Raw genomic sequence first — 12,670 nt, forward strand, 5'->3', positions numbered from 1 at the left:
GACTGACAGGAATAATGCTGCTATGAACATTGATATTCAAGTTGTTGTTTGCACACCTGTTTTCAATTCCCCTGTATGTATCTAGGAGTGGAGTTTCGGGGTCATGTGGTAACTCTATGTATGCCCCCATTTTCAATCAAGAACTGTGGCTTAGAGGATGGAATGGTCTAATTGTTTTAAACCTAAGTCACGTGCTCCATTCCTAGTGCTGAGGGTGGAGTCAGTCTCACTAGAACCACATGGATTGAGGAGACAATGATCGTTCACCAGAAGGAAATGAGGTACCATTACCAGATGGAAAGTGAATGCACCCCAAGCAGCAAATCCACAGATGACCACTGCAAAGAGCTACATTTATGGAATGCTTACTGTGAGCCAGACACTGTGCTAAGTATATGCATTATCTCTTTTACCCTTCACAACAATCTCCTGAGGATTCTGTTATTCCTATTTTACAGATGAGGAAACTAAGTCTTAGAAAAGTTGAATAAGTTGCCCAAGTCTGTATAGCTGGGAGTCTAATTGCAAAGCAAAGCATCAGGGAAAAAAAACAGATTCTGAGGTATGTTAAAATATATCTGCTAGAGGCTCTTGTATTTTGTATTCCCAATATTTTTATAACCATTGGAGAGGAGTCTGTGTAACCAAAAATGTCCTTTCACATCATGGCCAGGGAAGAACAGGTTTTTATAATGAAAAAATCATTTGACTTTTTTCCTTTAGATTTCCAAGTAAGCTTCCAATTTTGTCAGACCACATCATTGGCATTGAAATTAAGTAGATATATTTCTCAGAAAGCCCCCATGCTTCTTGTAACCACTGATGTTTTTCTAATAGGTCTAGCAGAAATTCAGCTAAATTCTTCTTGTCATGACATTAGGAAATACAGAACTCTACATCAGGCTCTTAGCCTCCTTCAGATACGATTTACAAGAGTCCTTATCTCAGGCTCGTCTGTGGTTCTTATGGTGAGGACCTAGGGCCAGGGGTCTCCCCACTCAGTACTCTGGTAGTCCACAGCCTGGATGGTGTGAAACAGGTAGGACAGAGATGTGACGTTGCCAAAGAGTTGAAGGGGTATAAGGATTTGCATTTTGTTGCCCCACACTCTCTGCCAATTCCAAAACACTAGCCTTTCGAATGTCATGGCAGAATAACTTTATATGAAGCTGTACACTGTACCAGCTTCATATTAAAAAGTAGGTTTACAGCATCACACTGACTCCTCCTTGAGAGACCCCTTCCTACCATCTCCTCCTCCCAATATATACACATTCCCACCAAGGAAACTTGCATCCTAAGCTCTTGAAAGATTTACTGCCAGTACCACAGACAAATTAGTGAATACTCTGGCAGTTGATTCCAAAGACAGGATGCTCATTTGCATGAGAAGTTGCATGTCATTTGCATTATATTTGCAATCATTTGCATATCACGTCTTCCCTGTCAAAATGTACATAAATCCTTTCTACTTTAATTTTTTTATTTTCTAAAAAGGACTACGCCTCCACATCCTGCCCAGACTGTCTGATAAAATTACTAGTTGAGTATTCCTAGCTTGATTGTGAAGAACCTCACATGCCACGCTGAGGAGACCTCAAGCGATATCAGAACTCAGTTTAAGATATTTTATTCATTCATTCATTTATTCAACAGATCTTTATTGAACACCTACAATGTGCCAGGCACTGTTTCAGGTGCTGAGGATATATCTGTGAACAATGAGATTAAAAATAATTTACAACATTAAAAGTTAAATTCAGTCGTTTCAGAAGATTACCTGGCACCACCCTGGTCAATAAATATGAGTGCAAACTAATAGTAAAATCTCATCAAGGGGTGCCTGGGTGGCTCGGTCAGTTAAGTGTCTGACTCTGGATTTCAGGTCAGGTCATAATCTCACAGTTTGTGGGTTCGAGCCCTTCATTGGGCTCTGTACTAACAGTGTAGAGCCTCCTTGAGATTCTCTCTTTCTCTCTCTCTGCCCCTTCCCCCCTCAAAAATAAACATTAAAAATAAAACAAAATAAAATAAAATATCTTCAAAGTACATTGTTATAAGTTGGTAATCTGGGTATTATAGACTATGCTTACATTTTTTAAAAAATTAATCCTAGATTATATAACAAACGTTCTAATGGGTACTGAAGATCCCTGAGAATGAAGATCCATGAAGAACCCCAGGTTTAAGAAGAACCAAGTGGGGAGGGGCACCTGGGTGGCTCACTCAGTGAAGCATCTCACTCTTGGTTTCAGCTCAGGTCATAATCTCCTGGTTCATGAGTTTGAGCCCCACATCAGGCTCTTCACTAACAGCACAGAGCCCACTCAGGGTCCTCTGTCTCCCTCTCTCTCTGCTATCCAGCCCCCTCAAAAATAAATACTTAAAGAGGAAGAAGAAGAACCAACTGGGGAGCCAGCAAAAGATTTAAGCAGGGAAATGACCTGAGTTTGTGTCTTGGAAAGATCACTCTGGCAGCTACATGGAGGGTAGAATTGAAGCTGCTCAGGACCAGAAATTCAAGAGAGGCTTTGATAGTCTGGGTGTGACTCATATGTGGGACTGTCCACACTGCCCGCTTCCTAAACCTATGGCCCCCTCACTGCTGTCAGTCAGAAATTGAGCCAAACCACATACATGGTGGCTTCAGAAGTTTTCAATAAAAATTTGTATACTTCGGAGAGGGGGCATATCACACCTTGTTTCACTTGAAAACTCAGCTCTAAACATGTCTATTCAGATTCTCTCATATAGCTGTAAGTGGTAGGTGCTTCTCAACTTTCTATCAACCAGCCCTCAACTGACTCTATTCTCTCTCTTCTTGATCTTTTAAACTCTGGGACTCCAAACTCATCACCTCTTTATTTTGTAGAGCAATTCAGCTTCCACTCTGAAATCCCAGGGAATGTGGAAAAACAAAGGGCTCTTCAGTTCCAGCATCTATCCTGTAAGAGGTTATAAATACCATTTTTTAAAAGTCTGTCCTTTTTTTTTTTAACATTTATTTATTTTTGAGACAGAAAGAGAGAGAGCATGAACAGGGGAGGGTCAGAGAAAGAGGGAGACACAGAATCCGAAACAGGCTCCAGGCTCTGAGCTGTCAGCACAGAGCCCGACACGGGGCTCGACACGGGGCTCGAACCCACGGACCGAGAGATCATGACCTGAGCCGAAGTCCGACGCTTAACCGACTGAGCCATCCAGGAGCACCAAAAGTCTGTCCTTAAGAGAAAGCTGTTAATAAGGACCTTATCAAGAGCAATACCTCTGTAATGCAGAGAAGAGAAAGAGTCATGGCTGAGAGTGAATCAGGACTGTAGAGGGGAAAGGAAGCCCATTTCCAAATATAAAGTCTCAAGGAGGTAGACCACAAAGAGCTATCATTAGGTCTTGGTCACGTGGTTAGGATGGATTGCTTGGTTCAGATGTTCAGAGGTGCTCAGACAGGGTCTGGTTAAAAACCCATGTTAACACTAACCTATAAAGAAAAGAAGGGTAGTGAAGAAGTGATCAGAGAATATACAGCAACAAACAAGAAAAGAATTTTAAGCCTGGGTGGCTCAGTCGGTTAAGCGTCCAACCCATGGTTTCAGCTAATGTCATGATCTCATGGTTTGTGAGATCGAGCCCCAAGTGGGACTCTGTGATGACAGTGCAGAACCCGTTCGGGATTCTCTCTCCCTCTCTCTCTGACCCTCCCCAGCTCAAGAATGCGTGCGCTCTCTCTCTCTTCCTCTCAAAATAAATAAAAAAGCTTTAAAAAAATAGAAAAGAAAAGAGTTTCAAGAATGAAAGAGCTGGCAACATAAAACATTACAGAGATGGTCACCTGGGTGGCTCAGTCAGTTAAGCGTCCAACTCTGGTTTCCACTCAGGGCATGATATCACGGTTGGTGAGTTTGAGCCCCATGTGGGGCTCTGTGCTGACAGCTCATATCTTGCTTGGATTTCTCTCTCTTGTGTTCTCTCTCTCTCTCTCTCTCAAAATAAATAAACTTAAAAAAAATCACAGAGGCACCTGGGTGGCTCAGTCGGTTAAGCGTCTGACTTCAGCTCAGGTCATCATCTCACAATTCATGGGTTTGAGATCCAAGTCAGACTCTGTGCTGACAATTCAGAGCCTGGAGCCTGCTTCAGATTCTGTGCCTCCCTCTCTCTCTGCCCCTACCCCACTCGCACTCTGTCTCTCTCTCTCTCTCAAAAATAAACAAACATAAACAAAACAACAACAACAAATCACAAAGAGGTCAAGTACAAGGACAACTGGAGGGAAGTCATTGGACCTAGCAGTTAAAGTGACTTTTCTTTTTTTAAAAAAAAAATTTTTTTAACGTTTATTTATTTTTGAGACAGAGAGAGACAGAGCATGAATGGGGGAAGGTCAGAGAGAGGGAGACACAGAATCTGAAACAGGCTCCAGGCTCTGAGCTGTCAGCACAGAGCCTGACGCAGGGCTCAAACTCATGGACCACGAGATCATGACCTGAGCCGAAGTCAGCCGCTTAACCGACTGAGCCACCCAGGCGCCCCTAAAGAGACTTTTCAAGAGTAGTTTTAGAGAAGTCTTCTGGGAAACACTGTTGGTTACTTATCTGAAAGCCTTTTTCCCACTCTTTTTCCTTACTAGTAAGAATTATCTCCCACTACAGACACTCAGAAATGCCAGATGCTTTCTCAATATCCCTTTTCGCAACTCTTTAAACCTAAGGGTAGACAAGTGACCTAGTTCTGGACAAAGAGACTTGGGAGCAAGTCTGGAAGCTTCTGGAAAAGATTTTCCTACTCATTTCAATAGGTATCTTCAATCCTTTTCTTCCCCACCTTGGAAGTTGTCATAGAGACTCATGCTGTACAAGCTGCAGCAGCCAACTTATGACTATAAGGGAACAAACCCAAAAATGGAACAAATACCCTAAGGGTGGCAAATGAGAAAACCTGGATCCTTGATGACACTATTGAGTGGCTAAATTAACCAAACAGGAAACTACTAACCTGTGGATTTCTTATTATGTGAGATAAATAAATGCCTTTACTCCTTAAATCACTGTTAGTCAACTATTCATTATTTACAATCATGATATGTGGTGGACATGGAAGCCAGAATTGCATTTATTCAGGAGGGAATGTAAAACCTAAAAGCAAATATTCTGTTCTCCAGTGGTTTCCACATGCCAATTAATGAACTAGCTGCATTAAAATTACATGGGGAGATTTCTTTAAAAATGGAACTTCCCAGAGCGCCTGGGTGGCTCAGTTGGTTAAGTATCCGACTTCAGCTCAGGTCATGATCTCACAGCTCCTGGGTTGGAGCCCCACGTCGGGCTCTGTGCTGATAGCTCAGAGCCTAGAGCCTGCTTTGGATTGTGTGTCTTGCTCTCTCTCTGCCCCTTCCCTGCTCGTGCGTGCTCTCTCTCTCTCTCTCTCTCTCAAAAATAAATAAACATTAAAAAATGTTTTTAATAGAACTTCCAAGGGCACCTGGGTGGCTCAGTGGATTGAGTGTCCAACCCTTGATTTCAGCTAAGGTCATGATGCCAGGGTCATGAGATCAAGCCTCGAGATGGGCTCCATGAGTCTGCTTAAGATTCTCTTTCTCTTGGGGCATCTGGGTGGCTTAATCGGTGAAGTGTCTGACTTCCACTCAGGTCATGAACTTGCCGTTAGTGAGTTCAAGCCCCACATCAGGCTCTGTGCTGACAGCTCAGAGCTTGGATCCCGCTTCAGATTCTGTGTCTCCCTCTCTTTCTGTTCCTACTCCACTCGCACTCTGTCTCGCTCTCTCTCAAAAATAAAGAATAAACAAACAAACAAATAAATAAACAGAGGAGAGAAAATAAGAGAGGTTGAAGTCAGTGTTGAGGGAAGTTCAGCATCAGCCCCAGGGCAAGGCAGAGGTGCCCAAGATATTCAGTCCACCTGGGGGACCCCAGAATGAGCAGAGACAAATCCAACTTTGTGTGGCCTCCAAGAAGGATGCTACTGCTGTTTTCATGCAGGTCTATGGGGTTGTCATCTAGATATGGTAACCGGTGGCCTGAAAAAAAAATGGGCTGCTCCACATAGGAGATAAAAAGGAAATTCTGTCCAAGCAGGTGTCACACTAATTTGGCAAGAGGCTGGGTACTGATTTGCATATGTCAACATCCTCTTCCCCCTCCCCCCCCCCCAATCAGGGCTAGTTTCAAGCCGCTCCCTGAGGAGGAGCATCAGAAAAATGCAGCCTTGCAGGAGGGATGAAAAAGAGACTTTCTAAGGAGAGAAGGCCAGGAAGGGAGAGTAGAGATGGCTATAGTATTATAACTCTAATTTCCCTTCCTCTTTGTTCCTGCAGGCTCAGTGGGAGGAAAGGAAAACAAACCAACACTATCAAAGGTCTATTTTCTGTCCAGTCCTATGGTGAAGGCTTTTACCTTAATCTTCTTAACAATGCCACAAGTCCAAGATCAAACCCAAGTAAGGCAAGTAGAGTTTGGGGGAAGAAGTGTCACACGACTAGAGAGAGGCCACATTAGGACACCAGCACAGGTCAGTCTGAGTCAAATTCTGAGCTGTTTTCCACGTAATGAGCTGAGTGGTACTTTCTGTGAGTGTCAAAGATTAATTGATCCTGTAGCCAGTATAGATGCTAAAGCGTAGAGCACTGACTTGCAGGAGAGGACTCAATTTCCCTAATTCCCAGGGCACCTAGGGACACACAGAGTGATGAGTAAGATTATCATCCACCAATAATAATAACAAAACAACAATGAGAGCCACTACCTCTTGAGATGTTACTAAGTGCCAAGCACTATTTTAAGTGCAGTATACGTATTATCTAATATTTATCTTCACAATAATCCCACAAGGCAGCCAACAATTATCCTTTCATGCACCCGTGGTACATCTAAAATACTGATCACATACTAGACCAGAGAGCTCATCTCATCAAATGTAAAAAAAAAAAATCAATAGACTACTTTCTCTAATCAAAATAGAAGTTAGCAACAGAAAGATAACAAGGCACCCATGCATTTGGATACACTTCTAAACTCATGGGACAAAAAAATAAATCAAAATGGAGTTATTTAGAAATGAAAGTTAGCAAGTTAGCTGTGGAAGGCAGATAAAGTGATACTTAAAGGGAAATGTGTGGATTTAAATGCTTATATAAGAAAATCAAATGTTGAAACAAAGTATCCAACTTAAGAAGTTAAGAAAGAACAGATTAATCCAAATGAGAGTAGGAGTTAAAATCATAAGACAAAAACAAAAATTAATTAGAAAATAGAGATACTATAGAGGATCTAGAAAACTTTTTGATAAGTTCAATCAAGAAAAAGAAACGATATAAGTAAAGAATATCAAAAAATGTTTAAAGGAGACGTATCTGAAGATAAAGCTGAAAATTTAGTCATGAGGGAATACTGTAAAGAATATTTTAGGTTAATAAATCTCAAATTTTTGGCAAAGTGGATAATTACCCTTAAAATGGAAAGGCAATCCTATAACTGAGATATTCATTATTATTATTCCTTTTCCACAAATGAGGAAACTGAGGAACAAAGAGAAATTTGTTCAGATTCCCATAGCCAATAATACATAGAGTCAGGATTGAAGGCATAGTCAGTGAACCTCCAATTCATGCTTTCTCCCTCCCTCCTACACTTACTGTGCACCTGCCTGGCACCAGTCCTTGAGCCAGGGATTACAGGACTAAGAGACAAAGTTCTTGGCCTCACGAAGCTCCCAATATAGAAGAGGCTAAGACCAAAACTAAGGTGAGTCAAGTGAAGGGCACAAAAATGAGGGGTATATTTACTTTCACCTGCACAGCTCTCTTTAAACTTGGCACCTTAGGGTCGCCTGGGTGGCTCAGTAGGTTGAGCGTCTCTCTTTGACTCAGGTCATGACCTCACGGTTCATGAGTTCGAGCCCCAGATTGGGTTCTGTGCTTATATCTCAGAGCCCGGAGCCTGCTTCAGATTCTGTGTCTCCTTCTCTCTCTGCCCCTACCCTGTGCATTCTCTCTCTTTCTCTCTCTCTCTCAAAAATAAATAAACCTTAAACTTGGCACCCTAGCTTCAGCCGGTTAAGTATCTGACTCTTGATCTCAGTTCAGGTCTTGATCTCAGGGTCCTGAGTTCAAGCGCTACGTGGGGTAGAAAGAAAAACATGGCACCCTAGTCCTGGCCCTGTTAATAAGCATAATCACAAATACAAAGTTACATGCTTTGTAAACTGTTTCTCAACTTAAAACAGGTAAGAATTCTAAACCATGGATGTGAGGAAAGGGCATTCCAGGCAGAGGGACTACTACGAGCAAAGGACAGAGCAAGGAAACAGAATGATCCCTGGTGGGAACTATAAGCAGTCTGGTATTTCTGAGGCATACAAATCAATGCAAGGTGGAGAATGGCAGAAGAGAGGCTAGAGAGATAGCCAAGATCCAGGTCATCAAAGGTACTTTATATCATGTGAAGGAGTTTAGACTTTACCCTAAGGGCTTAAGCAGAGGAGTGTCACAAGCATAGTTGTATTTTAGAACGAGCCCTCCAGCAGGATTTCGGATGGGAGTGGGGGTGGGAACAAGGTTGAAGGCAAAGAGATGAGTTAGGAGGCTGTAACAGCATCCAGGCAAGACATGAAGAAAGCTTGAACTAGGATAATGAGCGGTTGAAGTGAAGAACAGGAAATGGATTTATGAAGTATTTGAGAAGTAAAATTGGCAGGACTTAGCAGCTGATTGAATGTGGAAGAGGAAAGTGTGGAAAGAATCAAGAATGAGGTCCCTTACCACTCACTTTCTATCATGAATAACTGGAGGGCAAGTGGTAACACCAACTTCCATCCGTGTCTCAGTTCACTCATACATCTAATAATCTATCCATGTGTTTAGTCATTCATTCATTCATTCATTCATTTTTTTATTATATATCCATATGTCCACCCATCTCTATATGTATCCTTTGATCAAATTCTCATAAGTGTCAAAGTACCTTGAAGAATGCGTGTATATATATGATCCAGTAATTCCACTACTGAGTATTTACCCAAAGAAAATGAAAACGCTAATTTGAAAAAATATATGCACCCCTCTGTTTATTATAACATGATTTATAATACCCAACATATGAAAGCAACTCAAAGGTCCATCCATAGATGAAGATAAAGAAAATGTAGTATATATGTACAATAGCCATAAAAAAAAAAAAAAAAAAAAAAGAATGAGATCTTGCCATTTGCAACAACATGGATAGATTTAGAGGATATAATGCTGAGTGAAATAAGTCAGTCAGGGAAAGACAAATACTGTATGATTTCACTCATATGAGGTATTTAAGAAACAAAACAAATGAACAAGGAAAAAAAGAGATAAACAGGGGCACCTGGGTGGTTGAGTTGATTGAGTGTTTGACTTCAGTTCAGGTTGTGATTTTATGGTTCGTGAGTTCGAGGACCATATTAAGGTCACTGCAGTCAGCATAAAACCTGCTTCAGATACTCTGTCCCCATCTCTCTGCCCCTACTCCCCTTCTCCCTCAAAAACAAATAAACATGTAAGAAATATATGGAATCTGGGGCACCTGGGTGGCTCAGTCGGGTAAACATCCCACTTCGGCTCAAGTCATGATATCATGGCTTCTGAGTTCGAACCCTGAGTCTGGCTCTGTGCTCACAGCTCAGAGCCTGGAGCCTGCTTCAGATTCTGTGTCTCCCTCTCTCTCCTCCCCTCCCCTGCTCACACTCTGTCTGTCTGTCTGTCTCTCTCTCTCTCTTTCAAAAACAAATAAACATTTAAAACAATGTTTTAAGAAAGAAAATCATTATTAAAAAAAAATATATATATATATATGGAATCTATGAATAGTAAACATTAAGGGCCTCACAGTTAAAAAAAGGTGGGGGGGGGGGCACTTGGGTGGCTCAGTTGGTTGAGCGTCTGACTTTGGCTCAGGTCATGATCTCACAGTTTGTGAGTTTGAGCCCTGCATCAGGCTCTGTGCTGACAGATCAGAGCCTGGAACCTGCTTCAGATTCTGTGTCTCCCTCTCTCTCTGCCCCTTCCCTGCTCATGCTCTGTCTCTCTCTGTCTCTCAAAAGTGAATAAACGTTAAAAAAAAAAAAAAAAAGACAGAGACAAGCAACAACAACAAAAAACTCAGACTCTTAAACACAAAGAACAAACTAACGGGTGCCAGAGGGAAGGTGGGGGCAGGAGGTGGGCGAAACAGCTTAACAGGATTAAGAGCACATTTATCATGATGAACACTGAGCAATGTATAGAATTGTTAAGGGGCGCCATGGTGGCGCAGTTGGTTAAGCATCTGATTCTTGATTTCTGCTCAGGTCAAGACCTCACATTTGGTGAGTTTGAGCTCCACATCAGGCTCTGCACTGACTGTGCAGAGCCTGCTTGGGATTCTCTCTCTTTCCTTCTATTTCTGCCCCTCCCCTGCTCTCTCTCTCTCTCTCTCTCTCTCTCTCTCTCAAAATAAATAAACATTAAATTTTTTAAAAAATCGAATTGTTGGGGCGCCTGGGTGGCTCAGTCGGTTAAGCGTCCGACTTCAGCCAGGTCACCATCTCGCGGTCCGTGAGTTCGAGACCCGCGTCGGGCTCTGGGCTGATGGCTCAGGGCCTGGAGCCTGCTTCCGATTCTGTGTCTCCCTCTCTCTCTGCCCCTTCCCCATTCATGCTCTGTCTCTCTCTGTCTCAAAAATAAATAAACGTTTAAAAAAATCGAATTGTTAAATCATTACATTGTACACTCAAAACTAACATATAACTGTGCATTAATTAAACTTGAATTTTAAAAAGAATGTATGTGGCATAAAAACAGACACATAGACCAATGGAATAGAATAGAAACCCCAGAACTAGACCCACAAACGTATGGCCAACTAATCATTGACAAAGCAGGAAAGAATATCCAATGGAAAAAAGACAGTCTCTTTAACAGATGGTGCTGGGAGAACTGGACAGCAGCATGCAGAAGATTGAAACTAGACCACTTTCTCACACCATGCACAAAAATAAATTCAAAATGGATAAAGGACCTGAATGTGAGACAGGAAACCATCAAAACCCTAGAGGAGAAAGCAGGAAAAGACCTCTCTGACCTCAGCTGTAGCAATATCTTACTTGACACATCCCCAAAGGCAAGGGAATTAAAAGCAAAAATGAACGACTGGGACCTTATGAAGATAAAAAGCTTCTGCACAGCAAAGGAAACAACCAACAAAACTAAAAGGCAACCAACGGAATGGGAAAAGATATTTGCAAATGACATATCGGACAAAGGGCTAGTATCCAAAATCTATAAAGAGCTCACCAAACTCCACACCCAAAAAACAAATAACCCACTGAAGAAATGGGCAGAAAACATGAATAGACACTTCTCTAAAGAAGACATCCGGATGGCCAACAGGCACATGAAAAGATGCTCAATGTCGCTCCTCATCAGGGAAATACAAATCAAAACCACACTCAGATATCACCTCAGGCCAGTCAGAGTGGCCAAAATGAACAAATCAGGAGACTATAGATGCTGGAGAGGATGTGGAGAAATGGGAACCCTCTTGCACTGTTGGTGGGAATGCAAATTGGTGCAGCCACTCTGGAAAACAGTATGGAGGTTCCTCAAAAAATTAAAAATAGACCTACCCTATGACCCAGCAATAGCACTGCTAGGAATTTACCCAAGGGATACAGGAGTACTGATGCATAGGGGCACTTGTACCCCAATGTTTATAGCAGCACTCTCAACAAGAGCCAAATTATGGAAAGAGCCTAAATGTCCATCAACTGATGAATGGATAAAGAAACTGTGGTTTATATACACAATGGAGTACTACGTGGCAATGAGAAAGAATGAAATATGGCCCTTTGTAGCAACGTGGATGGAACTGGAGAGTGTGATGCTAAGTGAAATAAGCCATACAGAGAAAGACAGATACCATGTTTTCACTCTTATGTGGATCCTGAGAAACTTAACAGAAACCCATGGGGGAGGGGAAGGAAAAAAAAAAGAGGTTAGAGAGGAAGAGAGCCAAAGCATAAGAGGCTCTTAAAAACTGAGAACAAACTGAGGGTTGATGGGGGGTGGGTGATGGGTATTGAGGAGGGCACCTTTTGGGATGAGCACTGGGTGTTGTATGGAAACCAATTTGACAATAAACTTCATATATTGAAGAAAAAAAAAAGAATGTATGTACATAAAAGGAATAATACTTTAGACTTATTCATTTATTCATTCATTCACTAAAGTTTTATTGATATCCTCCTGTGTGCCAGATACTATTCTAGGTAATGGGGATTTAGCAGTGAATAAGCAGAAAAGGTCCTGTTTAAGGACCTAATGTTCTAGTGAGACATACAGATAGGATGCAAAGAAATACAGTAATATAATTTCAGGTAGTGAAACTCCTTTCTAATAAAAGACCCCAGAGCTCCTTGGAGAAATGGCTGATTCTAGGGCTGGGGCAGGAAATCCAGTGAAAAATCCAGTGATGGAAGTATATCAAAGGGACATAGCTAACTGAAAGCATTCCCAGTAACCAAAACTGGAAAAATTTGAGCAACCAAATGAAGTATTATTGATTATAACCTGAAGGGTAAAATAAGTAATTATGAGCTCATACTGATATAAATTAACTGACTAGGGGTGCCTAGGTGGCTCAGTCGGTTGAGC

General features: G+C 41.8%; 1 protein-coding gene across 4 annotated transcripts in view; it reads right to left on the reverse strand.

Annotated features, from left to right (window-relative positions):
- SIL1 (SIL1 nucleotide exchange factor) overlaps nucleotides 1–12,670 on the reverse strand; it is a 285,078-nt gene that overhangs the window by 227,693 nt on the left and 44,715 nt on the right. The window contains exon 1 of one of the 4 annotated variants that reach the window (XM_053221628.1): nucleotides 2,858–2,945. The exons of the other annotated variants lie outside the window; for them this stretch is intronic. Within the exon in view, the coding sequence (XP_053077603.1) occupies nucleotides 2,858–2,940 (83 nt within the window). The 5' untranslated portion in view covers nucleotides 2,941–2,945. Of the gene's footprint in view, nucleotides 1–2,857; nucleotides 2,946–12,670 lie in introns of those variants that run through there. 4 annotated transcript variants of the gene reach the window in all.

Source organism: Acinonyx jubatus, chromosome A1 (genome assembly GCF_027475565.1).
Source record: "Acinonyx jubatus isolate Ajub_Pintada_27869175 chromosome A1, VMU_Ajub_asm_v1.0, whole genome shotgun sequence".
NCBI classification, from domain to species: domain Eukaryota; kingdom Metazoa; phylum Chordata; class Mammalia; order Carnivora; family Felidae; genus Acinonyx; species Acinonyx jubatus.